Here is a 23,332-nt window from a genome sequence, read left to right as displayed (position 1 = left end):
CAGATGTAACATTAATTTTAATTTCTGTGCCAGAGCCACATGCACAAATAAGGACATTTCTATGTTAGCTTTAACTGTAAGTTGTTCAGACATCTGTCCCAAAGCAGACAGGTTGGTTTCTGAGATGGTGTGGCAGCGTGGGGCCAAGAGAGGGGAGGCAGGAGTAAAAAGAGAGCTGAGAGAGGAGCTGGCAACCAAAGTAGGAACAGCTGAGGAGTAACCTGCCCTAAATCAATCAGGGCCAGCTGATCCCACTCAGGGTACCTTTATAAGCTCTTCTCCATGCATGGCAAGGGAAGGGTGGTGAAGCAGAGCTTGGGAGACAAGTGAGGAGAAGGAAGGAGACAAGAGAAACACCTGGAGCCACAAAAGAGGACAGGAGCCTCAGCAACCCAGGGGGACCTGGAGCCTCACCAGAGACTTGGAGGAACTGGTCAGCTGAAGGAGCCAAACTAAGGAGGAGACTAGCTGCCACAACTACCACTCGAGGGAGGGGATACCAGAGAGAAGTGGGCCAGGGAGAGAAGCTGCAGGGGCCAGGGCGAAGTCAGTCAGCCCTCACAGGTAGTGCCTGTCCAGGGTCCCTGGGCCAGAACCCAGAGCGAGTGGGTGGGGAGCAGGTTCCGCCCCTGACTGCCCCCTGCCCCAATAAGGGTAATGTGGTGCATACGGTGGGGCCAGTGGACTAAACAGAGGACCTCAGGCCCAGGAATTAGACTGACTGCACCACAGATGGTTACTCTCCCCCTAAACAGGAACACTTCAGAACAAAACCAAACTCCTTTTTCCAGCTAAACTACAACTCTACATTAGTATGAAGTTTAGCAGTGGTTAGCTCTGAGAAATTGTTCTTGGCAGTACTCAAACAAAATTTAGTTTTGCAGAACAAGTTTTTAGTACTACAATGAATTTCCAGTACACTGAAAGTATTTAGAAAAGCATTGTTTTGTCTAACTTCTTGTACATCTTAGCTAATTTGTTGTTTCTGCCAATATCAAAATGCTGCACAGTTCTGTTACATTGCTTTATAATTCTATGCTACCATAACCCCACATCATTAAAGGCAGAAATACCCTTACAATGCAAACTTTCCTTTTGTTCCATACTGCAAGTTGAAAGCCGTTATTAGAAAGTTCTCTGTACCTGCCACTAGATGGCAACAAAAGAACTGAATGAAGAGCACATTAACATGCACTACACACAAAACAGGCTGTGTCTCACGGCAGTTCAGTATAATCACAGGAAGCACTATCAAATGCATAGCTAAGTTTTTCCATTGTAACACCATTTTCAATTGAAACATACTCCTAGCAGGCTGACACTGTCTCTGCTCCATTTGAGCAAATAAGGTTCAGCCTATTTTGGGGTATGAATGACAAGGGCTACACACATTTACCAACCCCTGCCCCTCCATGCAAATCCCTGTGACATTTCTTCGAATGCCTCAAGCATTTAGGTTCTAGAGGATAGACTGTGTGGAAACAGTCCTCACTGAGTAGACCTGATTAAGCGTTGCCATGAGAAATGGTTTGGGTTACAAAGAGTCTGGACCTGTTGCAAGTTACATTTTGTGCATGAAGTACATATGGAGTTTGCCTGTAAAGCATGCAGCTAATGAAGGCTGCAGTGCGCATAATCACTTTGCCGATTACTGAGAGGTAAAGGTGAGCATGGGCTGAACCAGGGGTTCCCCACGGTGCAAAAAAGTTCACTGTGAACTACTCCAACATCTGTAGCTTTTTGGACGCCCTCACACACTTGTTTCCCAAACTCCAAATGTTTGGAAGAGAACATTAAGATGGCTAAATAAAATCTACAGAACTTGATTCAAAGTTCACTGAAATCAACAGAAAGAATTCTGTGGACTTTGCATCAGGCCCATCATGCAAATCCCAAGAGTTTCGGACAAGAATTTATGAACTGACAGAAGTGCCCTATATCTCAAAAGGCTCATCCCCTGTGTGAACAATCGTCACATCTGAGAACAAATCTCCTAAAAGAGTTGCCTTCTGCGCAGATTTTTAAACTGTCTACTACAAATTAACAGTTCTGGACAATAAAATATACTACAACTGTCTCAGATGGCAATGCACAAAAGAGGGATGGGGAAACCTACGGCCCACAGGCCATATTGGGCTCCCCACCCCCTCCTGCAGCAGCACAAGCCGGCACCAGGACTTCAGTCCTGTGGCCGTCAGCCGTGTCTGTAGAGCGAGTGCCAGCTCCCTATTGTAGCAGGGGAAACCTGAGTCTCGCAGGCCTGAGGCAAGTGAGCCAGGACCAGACCAGGATCATGGGCTCTGCCTGGCAGGGGGTAGGAAGTAGCTCTGTGCATTGCCATTCCATCTCTCCATGACTGGGGAAACGCAGTTCAGGGCAATGCCAATCTGCAGGGAATCCAGCCAATGGGAGCAGGGGGATGGTGCCTGGGAGCAGCAGAGGGAGCAGTCACATACTCCCAGACTACCCCAGTGCCCCACCACCCACCCAGTCTTCCACCCTACCTTTGATCCAGACCCTGAACCTCCAGCCTCCTCCCGCGAGACCACCCAGCTTAGCTTGTGCCTGCACCCCACCTCCTACCAGATCCCCACATCCAGTTCACTCCTGCACCCCACCTCCTACCAGATCCCCACATCCAGCCCACTCCTGCACCCGCCCTCTGCTTCCCACCCCTACGCCCAGCCCGCTCCTGCATCCCACCTCCTACTCTACCCTCACCCTGCTCCTGCATCCCACCTCCTCCCCAAACTGATGAACCCCCGCCACTGATTTTTCTTTGGGCCTGTGACCCCCAATCCAAAAAAGCCTTCCCACCTGTGGCATAAACTTTAAGAAGTTACATGAAGCTAAAACCCTTCTATTTCATTAGATGTTCAGGATATTCAAGTACAATAGCTGAAGTGACTACATCCTCCAATTTAATATTCGCTGCGATTGTAGGAAAACTAAATTACCGCAACAGATGGAATATCGTATGAAAATATGTTATTGTACCTGTTTCGGCTGAAGGAGTAGCGGTATCATTAGTGGAGGCATTTGTCTCTGGTTCTCCCTCTCCAGAGCAGCATAATTCACCATTTATTGCTTGACATGAACAGCAACCTATTAAAATGTTAAGTATTAAGGGGAGAGTGATAGTGGCCTTGATTTACAGTAATGTAATGGGGAAACAATTATCAATTATCTGAACAATTCTACTATCTTCTAAAGAAGAACACTGACTAGACATCTACAGATATCCAAATTAATGACTGCCTAAAGCAGAAGGATTTGACAATTTTCTTCCAGCTTCCAATCAGACAAGGAAGTTTTCAGAGTCCTAGTGCACCAGAAAGTGTTCAAACACAAAATTGTGCTGTAGGAGCCATGCAGTAATAATCAACATAAAAGGAGCACTGCCATAAGAACTGAGAACAAGAAATAGTGACTGGCCCAAAACAGATGGATAGTGGGCAGGGTGTAGATGAAATGGAAAGAAATGCCTGATTTATAGCTGTGTATAACACACACACACACACACACACACACACACACACACAGTATTATGTATAGTGATAACTAAGAAACCTCCCTTTAATTATCACATTAAAGTAAATGAAACTGTGCTGAGGTTCTTATATTTGCATGCATCATCCTAGCATCTGAGCAGTCCTCAAGAACTGACTAAGATTATAGCTCTTCCCTTTTTGGCAGGTCGAGGTTTAGCACTTGAACAGAAATACGGTTTATCCCTAGCTCCCACATTTGTGGCAGAGCCAAGCACAATACCTCTTTCTGCAGATGTTTCTGAGACAGGTGGAGAGCCACTGTTCGACATCTGACTCTCCTCGTTCCATTCCCTTTCAGGGTTGTCCCTCTGGCCACAACGTGAATATGGGTTGAATATTTCATAGTCAGTGTCCAGTTCATTTCTGTTCATACACAGAAGTGAAATACCTGACATCAGAATGCTGATGAATAGAGTCACTGCTGTGGTAATCATCTGCCATTGGAAGAGAAAAAAGAGATGCCACTTAACATAAGAAAACGTAGAAGATTGTTTTTAACATACTGAATTCTAGAATCCAACCCTCCAGAAGCACCTAAAGCTGAACAAAACCAAAATGTATTTCTACATTTATGTCACAAGATATAAAGGCAGCTAAATGTCCACTTGGCATATTTGGATGAGCACATCTTCCTAGCCTGGATGAGCCACAGATGGCTCTTTTTCTCTGGGAACCATTCTCTCCAGGCAGTGAGAGCTCTCACCTACTTCCCGTCCTTTCCCCCTCCTCTGCACCATTTCTCCTTCTCCTGAGATTCTCAGTCTGAGAACAAGTGCACTCTCTTTTCCTCCTTTTGCAGGGATCCATCTTCCGCCCCGCCTCTTTCTACAAGTAAAATTAGTCTGTCTGACAAATCTACCATCAACACACGGGATCAATCTTCAAACGGTTTCAGTATTTGTGAAAGTTACCAGACTGACAACCCTGCAGACTAATGTCCTCTTTATCCACCAGCAAAGTAAAACCACAGCAAGGGGAACTTCCTCACACTGTCCCAGCTGTGTATGTCATGCCAGACACAAATGATTTATCCGTGAAGAGTGCAGTTCAGACTCCAGGCACTTTTGCCAGTTATGGCCAATTGGTGTAATGCCCTACTAGCATGGACACTTGTCCATAAGATCTTGACCAATACCAGTGCCTCTCCATCCATAGGATAGGTGCCTGCCCTGAGAATGAATCTGTGGTTGTCATTCTTCTGTATTCACCACAGCCCCACCTCCAGGCTCTAACAATGCCCTCCCCCTCCCCAGAGCCAAGCATCCCAAGCCTCCCCCAAGCTCAAAATAAATGCCGTCCCCGAGAACTAGGCACCCCCAACCTCCAGCTCTAAGAATGCCCTTCCTCAGAGCCAGATATCCCCATCCCCATCCTCACACACGCACCCCTGCACAAAGTGAATGCGGTTTCTCACCAGAGCTGCTGCCACCTCAGGAGCCACAGCCATAAGAGCTGCGCCAGGACCTGAGCTGTAGCCGCACCTGGGGCCTGAGCCATGGCTGTGCCAGCAGCAGCTGCTGCTACCACATGCTTGGCCCACAAGGTGGTGAGGCATGCGTGCGAAGTGGATGGATGACACTCCCATGTGCAGCTTGGAGGTGCCGCATTTAAAGGCTCCAAGAGCTGCATACAGCTCCAGAGCCAATCACCACACTGCAGTGTCCTATTCACCACATGTGGCGAGTGGGGAACGTATTGGACACTGCTGCATTTGACGGTCACAACTTTAGAGAACCACCAAGCTAAGCTGGATTCAAACTGAGAACTTAGAGCAACATTTCCCAAATGGTAGGGTACAACCCATCAGCAGGGTGCAGAAAAACTGTAGATGAGTTGAAGGGCCAACACAGAAGGGAGGCCTCAGAATCAGGGGATTAGAAAGCAAACCTGCTCTACACTGACATTCCTACTGGGAAACTCTAAAGGTGGGCTTGGTTCATTCTTCAGACTTGAAACACCAGGGGAGGAGAAAAGAAGGACAGTGGCCTACTATTTTGTGCCCCCAACTCATGAATTTTGACTCCATGTGGTTTTTTTTTTTTAAAAAAAAAAGAGCAGCTGGTGGGTTGCCTTAGCAAAAAGTTTGGGAGCTACTGACCTAAAGAATGAGGGATTTACAGCCCACCTTCACTCGCAGACTAGACAGTCCCTGCTTTCTTTCGTCAATGTTGCCAAAACAGCTCCCTATTCAAACAGTTTTTCAGAACGGTTTGTACCACAGCCTCCAAGATGAGACTATTTGATCCCTAAGTATTTTGTTTTGTTAGCTACAGACTAATGCGGCTACCTCTCTGTTAGTATTCTATCCCTAGTATTTGTATTGCTAGTACAGTAAATGGTACTTGGAAGAAGGCTCTTGAGTTATATGTAAACAAAACAAAACAGCCGTCCTGTAGCACTTTAAAGACGAACAAAAATTTATTCGGTGATGAGCTTTCATGGGACAGGCCCATTTCTTTAGATCTAAATTTCCATATCTGAAGAACTGGGCCCGTCCCACAAAAGCTCATCACCTAATAAATAATTTTGTTAGTCTTTAAAGTGCTACAGGACTGTGTTTTGTTTTGTGAAGATACAGACTAACATGGCTACCTCTCTGCGACTATTCACCATGTAGAGCAAAAGGAGAAAGTGCAGTTTCTCAGTAATGCACTGTGAAAGGCAAGTGACAGGAGGGGTGAAGAGAAACATTCATACCTGATATCTTCCGTAAAAAAAAGCTGAGTCAATGCTATCACTGTTACGTTCACCAGTTATTAGTAAGATTCCCACTAGAAGTGTTGGGATGCTGCAACAGAAAAATACAAAGTGTGTCAGGAAAATAATTATTTTGCACATTCCCATTTATTCTACAGAAAACTTTTGCCAACGTACCCCCATCCAGCTATGATGATAAATCCAACAGGGATCTTTATTACATCTCTTTTCTTTAACAGAAGTAAAGTGAAAGAGAGGAAACCTAAGACGACAATAGAAATAGCTGCTTTATTACTTTTCATTAAAAAAAATAGCAATTAAAGAGTCTGATCGCTCTACAACTGGTACCTAATATCATGCAGATGGTTAGATTTTTCTTCTTTCTGGCTCCTTAGTTTATTAAGTCACAAGCCACAAGGTTTTTCTTAGGTTTACACTGACAAACTTTTATAAAAACTATTAACTTCAAGGGCTACACTATAAACAGGCATTTAAAAAGGAGAGAAACTTGGGCTCAATGTACAGTAAGGTTCCATTTACAAATATTTTCTACTGGATTAATAACCAATTAGTAGGTGTCTTCAGAATGCCATAGACACAAGTACTTTGTTTTTACAGTTGCTCATAAAGAAATTAACAGCAAGCATTAGATAGGTGACGTAGCAACAAATTGACCACTTAGACACTATAACTACTATTGATTAAAACATCTATTAATCTGCTATTAAAATGGTCAAAGCTGGAGTCCTAAGTCCATAATTAGCTGTCTAAATAAGGGACCTGATTTTCAATCATCGGGAAACGCCCTGCATTTATGGGGCTAACCGTATGAGTGAACAAAAGGCAAGCGTAAAGAGGCTGCACACTTAAAACTGGTTCTGAGACACATGTATGGTTGAGTAGTACAGGGTGGGCTGGAGGCTTTTTTAAACCTGGCTAAAGTTTCCTCACAAGAAACCTTATCTGTGCCTGTTACTGTTTGATCATCTAAGGGCAATGAAAAGCTAATAAACCATAATTTACATGATATAATTACCTGGCTTTTGCTACATGGTCACTCTAACTGTCACGGGGACCCTGCATGTTGTTTGGGGCCACCTTCACTGACCCAGTGCAGGATCTTTACACCTCTTCCCACACTGGTTGGGATTCCCTGTGAGATCAGGTAATTACAACAGAGAGCTCAGACCACTGGCAGGGCCAAGCAGACTTTTGTCTCTGGGTTTCCGACCTGGGCAACAGCACTTGCAGTTTTGACCCTCCGGGCAGGGTGCAAACAAAAACAGTTTCTAGCCCCTGGGCAGGGCAGGGCAGAGCAGAACAATTAAGTAGTAGCCAGATGTAGTGGCAAGTGGGAAGGGGAGTGCAAGAGGAAGGAGAACCCAAGTAAATTCCCTGTTCGGGATTTAAGCAACAGCTTGTACTATATTCCCTGGGCCCTTTCTACCACAAGGTGTATCTTGGATCTCTCCCTGGCTGGCAACAATTTGGTGTTGCTGGCCGCCTCCATAGTTAACTTGTCATCCACAGCAAAGTCCACGTTCCTGGTTCACACCACTTAGAGAATCAGAGGTCTTTTCCCTCGGACAGCCCAGAATGAGCCGGTCTGCCTCCTTTTATCTGCCCCTTTCACCTCGAGCATGTGGAGCAGGGACGAGGGGCATGAGGTCCTGGGCTCTGACTGATTGAGCAGGCCTCGTTGGGATACTCTATCAAACTCACCTTAGGCTACCCAAGTGCTCTGCCTCATTTGTTCCACCTCTTTTGATCTATTTTGTCCTCTTCCATGCCACCTCATATGCCTAGCATAACCTCCCCAAAGCTCTGCTACTCAAGAGCAATCTGGCACCGTCTCCATCCTCAAGAACCTACAGAAAACCCACAAACTGTCATGCCACTGGTCACTCTGTTTGCTTTTGCCTTTAGGACACGTTCCTGCAATTTTTCAGTAAAAGCAGGCTGCTGCATCCCTGCAGGACTGCACTCAATCAGTAAAGCTCTGCATAGGCATAGCCGTGTTTCCACAAGCTACCAGTTTCAGGATCAGGGCCTTAGATTGTAAGGTGATCAGTGCAAGCATGTATGTTTCTGTCTGGCAATGACATACCACTGTACAGAGTTGTGAACATTTACAGTATTATATAAAATAATTAACATACCATGTGAGGAATGATGTTGCTGCAGAATACAATCTATTACTCCAGAACATTAATTGTACACTACAATACCTTATTTGTACCACATGAAACCAGAAGTTATTCACGCTTGAACTTACCAGTCCACAAATAAGTACTATAAAGCGAGCTGTACAATAAGATGAACACCAAAATCTGCAGAGTGATGTTTCTCTCTTTAATAATGAAATTCCACATCACCATTCCAATGCAGGCAACAACCTGTGGAAAGAATGAAGCTGCAATCATTTAGTAGTGAAATGAAAAGATTAGGGGAAAATAAATAGTGTAGCACAGATACCATAGTTATCAAACATTTTGATTAAATTTATGAAATTCTCAGCTATTTAAAATGAGTTATCACAATATGTATTGTGCTGCATTAAGGCCTTAGGGTTATTTCACTATTTTTCACATCAACATACGCCAGAGTTTGAGGAACCCAAAGTAACAGGGTTCAGAAAAAACACATTTTTAAAAATGTATTGCACCCCATTTTTGTCTGAAGGGTTTTAGGGGCATTGGTAACAAACTTGAGGTTGGCAGAGGTTTGAATATCTGAAAGGATTACCAGATATGTAATTCACACTTGGGAGCACAATCAATAAGGGTAATCTTAGTAATGAAGAGGCCCACATAAGCAGAGGTTTTTATAACACAAAATTAAGGAAAACAGGCTTTAGAGCTGAAGTTAACTTGCAATTATAAAAAAAGGTGAGTCTAATTTAAATAAATCATATTTGTAAAAGATGACCAAATGCAAAGCCTTACTGTGTTTTAATATTTTATACTATATATTTCTATCAATATTATACGTAATAAAAATTTTGCTGAAGATGCACACAATGGGCACCACCATCCTCTCACAGAAGTCAACTGCAAAACTTGCCCTGACTTCCACGGAAGATGGTCTCATTTAGTCTTTTCTCCCAGTCCTCATCCCTACTTGTATTAATGGGAATTCCAGATATGTACTGAAAGAATAGTACTGGAACCACTGTATGAAATTATGCTGTATGTTTATGAGCCTAACATTTGCAAAGCACAGAGTGGGGGGGAGAAAGCATACATGCAAATTCCAGTGAGCAAAGAGTGGTTCAGCCTTTTCTTCTCTCAAGATATATATTGAAGTCTCATGCAAGTAATCCATTCATGTGAGTCTTGAAGCAGAGACCTTATAAGTCCAAATCTTTTCCATCAAGTCTGGACCTTTAAGAATGCACGGCTCTTTTCTCAAATACAATGTTTTGCTCCAATATCCCTGGCTAACATTTCCCTCAGAATTTCCAGGTCCAAAGACCTGGGTCTGTCCCACAAAAGCTTATCACCTAATAAATTATTTGGTTAGTCTTTAAAGTGTAACAGGATTGCTTTTTTGTTTCGTGATGATACAGACTAACACAGCTACCTCTCTGTGACTATTTCCCTCACTGTTGGGCCATCTGCTATGTACCAGATGTCTTCAAGTGGCTGACAGCAACAAAATGAAGATGGTTTCATCTCAGTGGTGCTTAATGTATATATAGATTGGGAAGCATTTTGGGATGAAAAGATATGTGCTATCTTTAGATATATGACTAACACCACTTAGAATTACCCATAAAAGCTGAGAAAAATGTATTCTAAATCCAAGCCTTCACTCTGAATTTCCTCTGTTTCTCAGTTTGAGACACAGTTCCACCAGAAGAGTCTTAATATCGTAATCATTTTATTCCAAAAGAATCACACAGGCTTGTTCTGTACAGTAAATACTATGTAGTGTTCTACACAAAATCTGAGGCACGGCAACACTAAACCTGTTTAGAAAGTAACGCATGTTAGATCTTTTTCCCCTATTTCTTCATCATATATTTACAAAGCACTCTGTGTGGAAAGCCTTCCAAAAAAAAAAAAAAAAAAAAAAATTAAAACTGTTATCTTAAGGTTTTTACATTCTACATAGTACTGACCTGAGCAATGAGTAAATTTGTCGTCAGCATATGAGGAAGTTGTTTATATTTCTTACTCAAAAGAATGACAGTAAGAGACCAGATCTGAAATACACAAAAGAGACAAGATCTCGATTTTGGATTTGAGAATTAAGATGAGCACTCAGACTTACCATAGCAGAATTAAATATCCAACAAATCATTTCCTTTCGTGCTTAAGTAACGAAGCTGGAGGAGCCAGCTCCATGCCACCTGCTCTCCTTTGCCACATGAAGAACATAGTGCAGTTCTTCTGCGTGCATGAGAGGGTGTGACTTTCTAGGGGACTGTTGTTGATACCACAAGTTAAAACTGCTCTATCATGTGCTGGCAGCACTTTGCCCCTAATGCACAAAGGGGCGCAAAATGTGCTGAAAAGCCACCTATGCCTCCTTAGGTGGTGCTTCAGGAAAAGAGGATCTGCTGTATGCCCCCTCTCTCTTTCTTGTTTTAATCTAATGAGACAAGTTTTACCCATTCCTTTCTCACAACCTCACAAAGCCTTGCTGTAGCTGTCCTTCCATTTCTCCTCAAAGCACAGTCAGTGCCCCAACCTAATATTCTTCTATTTGTAAACTCTTGCCAGGTTGTATTGAGCTATTTAAGGTTCCAGGTTAACACCACTCACATTTCTTCAAAACATACCCATGGGCTACAGACGGAATCCTTCCAATGCAAACTGACAGCTACTTAGCAGGAAAATTTTGCTTAATTATGAAGGACTAGTTTACACGCATTTTATTTTTAATTCTGTTTTCAGACACGGTGGCTTTTAGCCCTTCCTTTAAATTAATAAAGCTTTAGGGAGTAATACAACTCAAAAACGTATCACTAATCCAAATCAGTTTCTTTACATTGATCATCACATACAGTCGGGTAGTGCCTCGATTTACGTGAGGGCTGTGTTCCCAAGCACCCTCGCATGACTTGAATTCCAGGTAAGTCCGGCAGCAGCTTTTTCCCTGGGAGAACATACCTTCTGCAGCTTGAGAAGCAGGAACAGCACCTGGAGCTCCTTTTGAAAGGTAAGTCCTGGGGCTGCAGGGGCAGTTGGGGGAGGGTTACGCATGGTGGTGGGTTGGGGCCGTGGTAGGGGGTAGGAATTGCGCAAGAGCCATGCAGGGAAGGGAGGGATTGAACTGGGGTTGTGGGGCTGAGCTAGAGCTGTGTGCACGGGGTTGGGAAGCTGGAACCATGCTCAGGTGGTGAGTCAGGCTGGGGGGGGCGGGGTTTGAACCTGGGCTGCACACGGGCAGGGGCTTGAAAGGGGGTGAGGGGAAGCTGAACTGAAGCTGTGCGCGGAAGTGGTGAGCTGGAGCTGCGTGCAGGTGGGGCGGGGGGTTGAACCAGGGCAGAGGAAGGTCGAACCAGGGTGGGGGGAAGTTGAGCTGGAGCCGCACATGTGGGGGTGGTGAGCCAGACCCATGCGTGGGGTGGCGGGGAGTTGAACCAGAGCTGCACACATGGGGGTTTGAACCATGGGGAGGGTGGTGAGCTGGCAGGGGGTTTGAACGAGAGCCGCGCACATGGGGGTTGAACTGGGGCTGGGGAGGTTGAGCTGGAACTGCATGTGAGGGGTGGGGAACCAGAGCCAGAGCCAGGAAAGGGGGTGTGGGGGTGAGCTGGAGCCATGCATGGGTGGTGAGTGGGGCCGGGGCTGAACCAGGGCCATGTGGGAGGATGTGGGGGGTGGAGCTGGACCGGGACAGGGGGTGTTGGACCTGGGCTGCGTAGAGTGGACAGGGGGGGCAGTGAGCCAGGGTCAGGGGGGTTTTGAGTTGCGCTTAACTTGCATTAACATGAGTTAAGCACAACTCAAAATTGTGCATTTTGAGAGTTTATTGTATCTCTCAATGTAACTTCTCCCACTTTTTATTAGAATTATCAAAAGGGTCCTCAAAACTCTGACACATATAGGCAAAACGCCATGAAATGCAAAGGTAAGTCTGGAACAGTTTCTGGAAAGATGAGTCCAAAGCTAAAAATGGAGAGAATCTCAGGTATCGTGCTGAATGGCACAGCTCACCAGGCTGTGGGAACCATTCAGCACAGACCTTTCAACTTATGTTTTAAAAAAGAAACAAACCTACTTAAAGCATTGTAATGACATCAAGTGATGCACTCAGGGATGTTACAGCTTATTTTACGAATCAACAACCAGAGAATGTTGCCATGAAAAGAATTTCCCAAAAATTTTAATGTAAAACTTCTCTACTAAATTCTCCTACTAGCTGAGACTGTGGAGGCGTTCAGCTTAGAGAGATCAAAGCTTTGACTTCTATCTTTTCTCCTTCAATAGCCCCGACAGCATTTTTTTTTTTATTTGTAGGGAGAAAATGGACAAAACCCCCACACAGATACAGATACATATAGGCCTCTTAGTTGAGTGTCTCACAATTTGTAATGTGTTTGTCCTTAAAATTCCCTGTGAGGATATCAAGTGCTATTATCCTCCTCGAGGTACAGGACTCACAAAGGGCTTGCCCAAAGTCACACAGGGAATTCGTGTCAGAGCAGTGAACTGAACCTTCATCCCTCAAGTCCTATGCTTAGGTCCCAATCACAGGCTCACGCTTTTTTTTTTTTAAACTATTACTCAGTATTTGTGTTTGCTTTATAGCTGATCTTTTATCCTATCTAAGTAAGTCTCTCTCTCTCCTCCCCTCTTCCTTGCTGACAACAGGATGAAGTGACAGTCTTGTCCTTCGATTGCTTAGGTTGCTGTTGGTCACTACCTTACTGCCACTGAATGTGGTTTTATTTCCTTTCCTGTACTGTACTGTCAATACTTACCAGGGAGAAGAGACTGACAATACTTATATCAAAGCTAACATTTTGGATTGCAGATGCCAGTGGTTTTGGATCCATAGATGGAATGGTCAATAGCCAAGCAGAAACATACATGATGGGAGCAGATACAAATGTGCTGATCACCATTCCTGAGGTAATCTGCAAATAGAAATCAAGAGGAGACAGCGGAAAGGATATCAGGTCACCTAGTTAAACTGTCTGTTGTTAGGAAACATACTATGGGTAAAATTATATCCTGGTCCTAAATACCATATAGGAGTCTACTGAAGTCAATATATTGTGAGGTTTAGAAGAGCAACCAGAATTTGGACTTTCAATTGCAGGAAATACATCCATGTTTTCCAGTCAGTTAAGAATAAGATGAGCATCTACTAACAAGCATAATCTGAAACAATTTCAGTTTAGGAACCCTCTCTACAAATTCTCTCTTACATTAACACGCTTTCTTGAGCCCGTAATTCCAATGACTCCAGTATAGGACTGGGTGTATGCAGTCCAACGCTCTAAGTCCCAGCTTAGTCTCTCCCTACAATGCAGAGTTTTATATTTTAATTTAAACACACAAACTTTGGTTATGCACCTGTGCATTTTCTGTCATGCAAATTTGAGGAGGGGGAAAAAAACCATGGGTGTATTTAGCAGTCACTTATATTTTGGCGTTCCCTGGCTTCTACACTTCTGGAATTCACATGGCAGCAGCTACAGAGACTCTCCACACACAGGGATCCTACCAAGGTTGATAGACAAAATTCAGCCTACAGACCTCCATTACTGTATTTTTTTTCTTGTAAAGTTTTGCAAAATTTGGTGTAGTTCTTCTAAAAACTAGGAAAAACGTTTTAATATTATTTTGTCTAAACGGAGTAGTGGGGAAAAATAAAAAAAACAGTTACAGACATGTGTAGATAGTGTGGTGCCAGAATTTGGAACAATGAGAAATGCAACAATAAATGCCGCTAAAAACAGCATGACTGCAACAGCTCCACATATAGGCTACATCTACACTAGCTCCTTCCTTTCGGAAACCTAATAGGAAGAAGGGGCTTTCAAATTCTGGGTGGGGGAGGTCCTTTCAAAAGGCCGCTGTCTATATGGGCAGTGTACGATTCGAAAGCAGCGCTTTGGAATTGTGCGTGGCCACCATTATGCTAATGAGGCACTGAATATTCATAGCAGCGGCTCATTAGCATGTTCCCAACTCGCTCATTACCATGCTCCTTCCAAAAGGAAGGGGCTAGAGCAGATGTAGCCACAGTCTGTCTCTCTCTCTCTCAACATCTTGAATGATCTGCATGAGAAGCTGTGGAAGAAGGTACTTGCTGAGTCTGATACCGAACATGATGCACCCTGGCTACTTGGACTTTCCACCCGGAAGTGTATGGGGAACAAGAATGTGGCTCACTTCATAAAACTGCCTCTTCTGTTTATGAGTTACGTGTAATAAATCCACTAAGTTTACCCTCTGGATAAAAAACAAAAAAATGTTTTTTAAAATCAAGGTTTAACCAAAGGGAAGGATTTCACTCAAGTTTGGAATTTCAAAAGCTCACAGCAGTGACCTAATTCAGCTCCCACTAAAGCAACTGATAAAACCTCGACTGAATAGTTTCAACACAGGAGCACACAGAATTAAGTCAATGATAAGCACTTTTGAAAGTCCCATGTGCTTTAACTGTCTTCCCTTATGCTTTAAGTGATTTCAGTCCACAAGTTTTTCTTAATCTAGACCGGGGTTCTCAAACTGCACTGCCTTGAGACACCCCTCTAACAATAAAAATTACTACACCAATAGAGCAGGAGGGACAGGAGCTTGAATCTGTCTAAGCCCCACTGCCTTGTGGGGAGGGAGGAGTAGCTGGCCACAGCCCAAGCCTCCCCATCCCAGGCACAGGACCTGTAGCCTGAGCCCTGCCATCCAGGGAGGATTTAGCCTTGGACCTATGCTCTAGCAAGTCTACACCTGCCCTCATGACTCATTATAACAGCCTCTGATCTAGAATCCAGAAACAGCACTTGAAGTTTTTTTTTTTAAAAAAAAATCTGTGTTATATGAGCACCCCCAACAGAAAGCAGGAAAATAAAACAAAAAAAACAAAAAACCAACAAGCAACCTTGCATGATTTAACTGTAAATCTGAAATTTACTTCATATTTGGATCCCTAGGGAGCACAAGAGACCCAGATTTGTCTATTATGAAAAACGAACTAACTTTCTCAAAAGTTTGTAATAAAAAGTACCATAGCACTTACAATCTCTACTTCCATATTGAACTGGTTTGCAAAGATAGCCACGCCAGGTGCTGCTGGAAAGACTCCATAGAGAAAGGCATAGTTTGATAAACTGGTGTGGTTGACTAAGCTGTCATTCTTGTCCAACAATTCCACCATTTCCCTACAGAAAAGTGGCATCATCAGTCTGAAAAGGAAATAAAAAAAATGCGTACACATTACTCACTCAGGTGACACTTCACTACATTGCTTTCAATTCAAAAGGAGAAACTTCAGGCACGTCTGAATATCAGTATTAAAGACTATGTCTAGACTGCAGGCTTCTGTCAACAGAAGCTTTGTCGACAGAGTGCGTGCCCAGACTGCAGATCTCCTGGAAGAGATCTGCCAGTGGGGCGCATTCTGTTCACGTCCCCGTATGCCTTGTTCCATGAAGAAGAAGAGATGTCTGTTTTTTTCCCCAACATTTGGCTCTGTGGCTAAATGTCAGAAAAGCCCCTCCCAACAGAACTGTCAGCAAAAGGTATGTAAATGCAAATTTTGCAATGCATATCTTTTGCTGACAGTCCCCAAGTCCAGACACAGCCAACTATGGGTCCATGTGTCTTCCACACTTTCACAAACTGCTTCCCTAGATACCCGATATGTATAATCGTATCATAAATACTCATGGAAATATACAACAAAACCCCAATACTAAGTTAGAAAACCTACTAACCATTGCAACGTTTGCATGAAGTAAAATAGAAGCAGATTCCAATTTCACATTCGCTATATAAAGCCTTTAAAACAATGTACTGTACTGTTTTTCATGTCAGATCCAATGTTCATTGAGGTCAATATGAATTTTATACCAGGAACAACTGAGATCAGAATCTGGTCCAGAATCTAGTTTGAGATAACTAAGTCGAAAAAAAACTTTCCATGTATCAGGCAGCCAGATGGAACAACTGAAAACGAATCTAGCTGCTGGCGTGATTTTGGGGATGCTGTGTCACAGAGGCAAGATACAGTGGGAACTTGGCTATTTTTGCATCCTTATCATCTCCCAAACAGTCCACTGATCAGCAAAATTACACTAGGCTCTGAGAAAGGCTACATACAGTATAGCCTGCTTGGCTAACGTAAGGCAAAATGCCATATAGGGACAGATGCTCCTTAGGCCAATCAGTATTAGAACCAGAGAAACACCATAGGCTACAGCAGGGGTCAGCAACCTTTCTGAGTCAGAGTGATGGAATTTGACCTTTTGACATCTATGTACGGTCCAGTGATACTTTTTCAAGTCACTAATAGCCCTACTTACAGCTTCATTAATAAATACATTAAGATGCAGAGCTTTACTGTTTAGGTGGTGATTGATAGCATTAGATGGTCTTTTGTCAATCCACAGGCAGCATGGCTTTGAGCAAGCTCCTGGCTGCATGGGGAAGGTGGGACTGGACTGAGCTCTATCCTCATGTGCTGATGAAAAATCAGCTCACGTGCCACTCTCTTGGCACCTGTGCCGGGTGTTGCCAACCCCTGGCTACAGAATAAAGAAGTGGGCAATCATGCATGCTTGAACAGTCTGCTGTAGGAGTCCAGCAGTGAGCAGGAACCTTACAAACAAAACAAAGCTTCTGTCTACAAATATTCAGCTTTAACAATTTTGGGTATCCTGTCCCTCCTTCAAAAGGAAACAAAAGAGCAAGCATATACCGTAAGTGGGAAAATCTTTTACGTGGTGAGCAGAGCAATGAATCTTAGCAGAGTTCTTGCAAAACTGAAACAGCATTTATGGGCTACCCAGTAAACATTCCTACTTAATCTCCAAACATCAGGAACAATTTAAAACTGACAAGCTCTCGGTCAATTCTTTTACAAGTTCCACTGAGAACTAGAGTCTCTTTAGAATATAAACCTATTTTTCACAATATGCTGAACTGTCTTTTGTGCAAAGTCATAGACCAAAGGTGGATGTCTCAATTTAGTCTCCTAAGTCCTGGTGAAGGTACGTAAATACAAATTTACCTAGTTTTCAGAGGTGCTAAGCAGCCACAAATGGCAGTGAAGTCACTGGTAGCTGCAGATGCTCACTCACCACCTAAATATGCAACTCTGAGCTTATCATTAGACAAATATCTAGGCTGGCAAATACTGGCCAAGATTTCTAAGAACAGAAGAGAAAAATTCTCTCTTAACAACGCTGCATTAGGACATCTTTTTTTCTGGGGTGCGGGGGAGGAGTTTGAACTAGGGGTAAAAAAGGGTTAATTATTTTTACTCTGCCAACATATAAGCTCGTCTTCAGAAGACATTTATACTTTGCCTCTATTAGAGCAGTAATACTCTGATATGAATTTTAACTCCACAGCAAGCAAAGAGGGCACACAGTCCATCAACATTAATCTTTATTTAGTGAGGGCAGAGAGATGGCAGCTACTTCACTAGCAAATCAGCTGAACTTTAAAGGGAACCTATCATCTACTGATACTGAAAATTTACATTTAAATAAACAGTTTTATAGTCTAACGCAGGGGTCGGCAAGCCCCAGCACACATGCCACTCTCAGCACCCAAACTGATTTAGAGTGGCACACGTCAGGGGCTCTGGTCCCACCCCTCCTCCTCCATGCAGCATGGGAGGGGGACAGAGCCCTGCCACAGCACAGGGCTGAAGCTCACTCTTCCCCCTCCCCCATGCCAAGCCCCTCCCTCTCTGAGCCTCTGCAGCGTGAGGCCAGAACTTGAAGCCCCCTCTGAGGGGCTGGGGCCAGAACCCCCTTCCTGCTCATGCCTCCTCTGAGGAACTGGGGCTGGAGTACCGCCACAATAAGGAGCCAGAGCCCCTATTGCAGGGCTGGGGGCTGAGCCTGCGGCACAGGGCTGGGACCGGAGCCTCTCCTTTTCCACCCAAAGCCCTAGTCTGGGGCCAGAGCCCGGGGCCACAACATGTAGCCAAGGCCAGGGCTGGAGAGTTCCTCTGGAGCCCCAGCTGCAGTGCAGGGCAGGGCCAGAGCTCCCCCTGAACCTCATTCATGGTGCTGGAGCTTCCCTCAGAGCCCCAGTTGCAGTACGGGACCAGGGCCGGAGGCCTCACCATGCTGCAAGTAGGACTATTAGTAACTTTAAAAAGTATCACCAGCACTCTGGCCTTACACAGAGGTCAAAAGGTCAAATTTCAGTGCTTCGCTTCTGAAAAGTTGCTGATCCCTGGTCTAATGCAAACAGAAGTGAGTTTTAAAAATAATTTAATCCAAAATACACATTTAGGGGAATTTAAACAATCCTAGGGAGCACAAGAAATTAAAATGATTCAAAAGCAAATAGGAAGAACTAACCAGTGTCATTTCATTGTCTAAGTTAAGCAAAATACAAAAACTAATCAAGCAGCTTAGAATGAAAAATAAATTTATTAAAAATCAGATCTATTTTAATAATATATTATTTGTAACCGATATGGATAAGCATAAGCAATATTGATGCTCTAGTTTATCCTTTTCTAAATGTTGAGATGTATAAAAATATTGAAACATGTAAATACAAAAGAAAACATGTCAAACTTACAGTTTAGCTGTGATGAGAAGAATCAGTGCAACAAATGCATTCTTTGTCAGTTTTTTTATTTGTCCCACCATGGTGAGACCAAGATAAAAAAGTGCTGAGCCAGAAAATGAACTGGCTAGCCCATCAAGGAAGTTTTCAGTATACACTGGAATCTTCTGGCCGAGAATAAAATTGGAGGCAATTCCTATGAAGACCATGAATACTATTGGGTTTTGCAACACTCGAAGGAGTCCAAGTCCCACTATTTTTACTTTGTTGTGTGACATGTTCCGATTGTCTCTACATTTCTGGATTTCACAGAAGATAAACCCAAGAGGGTTTAGCATCATGAGGGATATTGGAGCCACTAAGTAAATGTACTGGAGATATTCTGGGTAAGTAGTCTGATATAAAGCTTCAACTAGAAAACAGGAAATGGAAAGTGATTACTGACAATGCTTTAACAAAAATATATGATATAACATTAAAATGAATGATTGTTAATGTTCTTCATATTAACAACATTAGATTAAGGAACTGATGAATATTGATGAGTACAAGATGACAGTATATAAAGAAATGCATGGTTAATCATCATTATACTACAGTTATACACTGAAAATAATAAAAAATGAAGTATTCTGTGTTGCTTTACTGTACTAGGAATATGCCAAGGGCCAGCTGACAGATTCATTAATTTTGAAACAAGGTTCTAATATTGCTGTACAACACCAAATTAATACCACCATATGGCCTCTAGTGAAGATTTTTCAGCATTTCTGATAAATTATTTTGCTGTATATGCCAGAAGTATGGGAAAGTCACAAACTAACAGTTTGTGTAAGAGCCCAATTTGAAATTTTTTTTTCTTCTATGTCTTTCAGAGCACTTTGAAATGCAAGAAGCCACTTGATGCATGTATGACAGGTGGAATTCATTATGCTATATTTATGCTCACTTTCTGGCACTCTATATAATAAATTAAAAGATAAAGTAGTGCAAAACAAATAAGCAGTGCTCATGTCAGGACTACGCAGGTCAGGAGCAGGGAGTTAGGCATCTTGGCTTCTACAGTTGAGTTTTGTGATCTTGGGCAACCCACTTAGGGCTCACACTTCAAAAGGTAACAAGTATCAGAGAGGTAGCTGAGTTAGTCTGTATCTTCAAAATCGTCAAGAAGTCCTGTGGCACCTTACAGACTAACAAATATTTTGGAGCATACGCTTTCATGGGCAAAGACCCGCTTCATCAGAAAGCTTATGCTCCAAAATATCTGTTAGTCTACAAGGTGCAACCGGACGTCTTGTTGACTTCAAAGGTACTGAGAGCAACTAGGTCTCATTGAATTCTGAAGATCAGGCCATTTACCACTCTGTGATGTATTTTACACATGGATAAAAAGGCCAGTCATATGTATCTTCACAGGACTGCTGTTAAAAAATTACAGGCTCAAACACTGTAGCTTTAACAATCCTTCCCACAACTTTTATTATGCCACACCTTCAAGGCAGTGTCTGCAGCTTCTGTATGTTCTACAGATGTCCATGCTACATCTGGGCACTGAAAAATAACCTGTAGAATGCTTTGAGACGCTTGAAGGAAAGCAGGAAAATAAGTGCAAGTTATTATTAGGGCATGCTACACCACTGCTGTAGCCAAGGTGTTGACCAGTGATTTTCAAGCAGTGTGCCAACCTGTTGGAGCTGAGATGTGGTTTAAATGCCGTGTCCTGGCTCTACCAGTCTGCAAGGGAGGGGAGCCTACTTTCAATGGTTACTCATTTACTCAGCGTCCCTAGTATGGCATTGAGCAGATCTTAAAAATGTGTCTGAGCTCGCTCTCTAAGATGGTGTTTTCTGTAGTGGACTTGAAACATTAATGCATTTGATCCTTGTTTAGCTTGTTGTAGGCACTACTGTGTTTCAGACCTGCCTCGTAGTTAGAGTGTAATCATAGTAAATGTAAGTAAAGGCACTGTTTATCAGCAATCGATTCAGCTGCAAAAAGTGGGAGTGCCATGGCATTTCTCTCACTGAAATGTTCCATGTTATTGAAAAGGTTGGGAACCACTGGTGAACACACTTCCTTCATCAATGGACAGGTTGTTTCCATTTCTGTAGTTACCCTACCTCTCCAAGCGGCAGTAGGAGAGCCCCAGTGGCCAGGGCATGGAGCCCCAGTCACAGCAGGAGGGCAGCCCCTGCAAGTCCTGCAGTGCAGAGCCCTCACTGATCCCAGGGCCAAAGTCGCCACCAGCTGTGGGACAAAGAACCCTGGCTGTTGGTGCACACAGCCACCACCAGCCCTGGGGCATGACATCCCTGCTGGCCCTGGGTGGGGAGCCCTGGCTGGCCCAAGGGCGCACTGCTATCTGCCCCGGGCAGCTTCCAGGAACTAGCTCCCCGAGCAGAAAGCTGCCACCAGCTCCAGGGCGCAGAGCCTCAGTGGGCTGGGCCATGCCAGCTGCCCCAGTGCCATCTCCCCTGGCTGCCACCCTGGGCGGGGAGCTCTTGCTGGCTTCGGGAGGGAACCACTGCTGGCCACTGTGGAGCTGCCAGCTGTGCAATGCTGAGGGAGATGATCCAACTCCCCCAGATATCAGGCAATCTGTTTCATCCCACACCACCTCAGGCCGTGTTGGATAATACGGAGTGTTGGATAACTGGGGTTTGCCTGTACCTCCCCGATGTTCATTAATTTTACCAAAAAAGTAGCTGCATAAGTTGACACAACTCTTAACAATTTCACTGCTGTGTATATAGATACATCTCTATATTAATCATTTTCATTCATCTTCACACAACCTCTGGTGTTGTCTCTCCATATGTAACTTTCATTTTCCTATAACTTTACATTAAGTATTTTTTGTATATCTGTGTTGTCCTTTTACATAGAACACTCTTATAACTTTGTATTCAGTCTTTTGTATTAAGTAAAGTACAGAAAATGTTTTTATACCAGATCAGCTCTCTCCCCTTTTACGTAATTGAGTGCCCAGTTGAGTGAATGAAGTGTGAATATAGAGGCAAGCACCTCCAGCAACAATTGCAATGGTTGGCGAAGGGATGAAAGCCAGATCCAAAAAACAATAAGACCTGCAAAGTGGGCTCATTAAAAGAGCACTGGACATAGCCATGACCTTAGAGTCAGCAGCAAATATCCCGTTGCCAACTTTGTCCACATATCTACTCTGGAGCTACCATCACTTGGACCTAACCAGGTTATTCACAGAATCATGGGCACACTCTCATGTTCCTCAACTAACATCAAATATGCCATCATTTGCCAACAATGCCCACATGCTTTACGTATTCGAGAGACTTCAAAAACTCTCTTAGACAAAGAATTAATGGGCATAAAACAAACATAAAAACACACCTGATTCACAAACCAGTCAGCCAGCACTTTAATGGAGTTGGCCATTCTGTTAATGACCTGAAAGTCTGTGTTTTATTGAAAAGGAACTTTAACAGCCGTTTGAAAAGAAAGGCTGTTGAACTCTCTTTTATATTCAAATTCGACACAACACGTGGTTTGAACTGGGATGGCAATTATCTGTGTCATTATAAGGACACTTTTACATACTTTGCTTTATCTAATTCTTGACTACTACCTGCCCCCGATTCTGCCCCTCCGCCCTCTGATTTGCTCACCTTGCTAATATTTCTGATTTGTCAACATTGATCACTATTTTTGGTTCTCTGTGCCTTAAATATTGAGTCTGCTCTGGTATGGCTATGATCTGAAGAAGTGGGTCTGTCCCACGAAAGCTTATCACCTAATAAATTATTTTGTTAGTCTTCAAAGTGCTACTGGACTGCTTTTTTGTTTTGATGTACATAGACTAGAACGGCTATCTCTGTTACTATTCAGCAAATACCTGTTTTGGAAGCACCCTCTTTGAAGTATGGCAGCTTGAAGACAATACTCAGAAGGTGCCACAGATTCTGCATACGCATGAATTAATATTCTAGATATGCACAAGAGGAAAGCTGCTATAATTCTAGGGTATCTTGCAGAAGGACCCTGGGGTCTCGTTTTCTCAACATGAGAGCACTGATCCAAATCAGCAGAAGCCTGACTCCAGTCCTCCCCTATCTAACTCACCTGAGCAACGAAACAAAAATAAGCAATCCTGTAGCACTTCAAAGACCGACAACTGTTCTGCTTGTTTTGCAAATCTACGCCATGGGAACGCATCTCTTTTTTAATCCGTTCACACTTGGGAAGTAACAGAGATTGTATAACAGTTTCAAAACACAACCTAGCCCTTATAAATGTTAAATAAATTACAGCTCCAGTTTGAGGACATTAAAGGAATTGCTCCTCTCACTTGCTTGGACACATTTCTTTGAAGCTAAGTGAATTTTTTTTATT

At 43.4% G+C, this 23,332-nt stretch overlaps 1 protein-coding gene across 2 annotated transcripts in view; it reads right to left on the bottom strand.

Moving 5' to 3' along the window:
• GPR155 (G protein-coupled receptor 155) overlaps positions 1–23,332 on the bottom strand; it is a 47,923-nt gene that overhangs the window by 10,657 nt on the left and 13,934 nt on the right. For both annotated transcript variants that reach the window (XM_075001556.1, XM_075001554.1), the window contains exons 3-11: positions 18,977–19,376; positions 15,450–15,615; positions 13,183–13,338; positions 10,372–10,455; positions 8,524–8,644; positions 6,426–6,510; positions 6,249–6,339; positions 3,772–3,985; positions 2,998–3,105 (exon numbers count right to left, since the gene is read on the bottom strand). In XM_075001556.1, the coding sequence (XP_074857657.1) occupies positions 2,998–3,105; positions 3,772–3,985; positions 6,249–6,339; positions 6,426–6,510; positions 8,524–8,644; positions 10,372–10,455; positions 13,183–13,338; positions 15,450–15,615; positions 18,977–19,376 (1,425 nt within the window). The remainder of the gene's footprint in view (positions 1–2,997; positions 3,106–3,771; positions 3,986–6,248; positions 6,340–6,425; positions 6,511–8,523; positions 8,645–10,371; positions 10,456–13,182; positions 13,339–15,449; positions 15,616–18,976; positions 19,377–23,332) is intronic.

Source organism: Carettochelys insculpta, chromosome 8 (assembly GCF_033958435.1).
Source record: "Carettochelys insculpta isolate YL-2023 chromosome 8, ASM3395843v1, whole genome shotgun sequence".
Lineage (NCBI taxonomy): Eukaryota > Metazoa > Chordata > Testudines > Carettochelyidae > Carettochelys > Carettochelys insculpta.
Note: the sequence above shows the minus strand (reverse complement) of the source record. Positions and strands in the feature narration are given on the sequence as shown.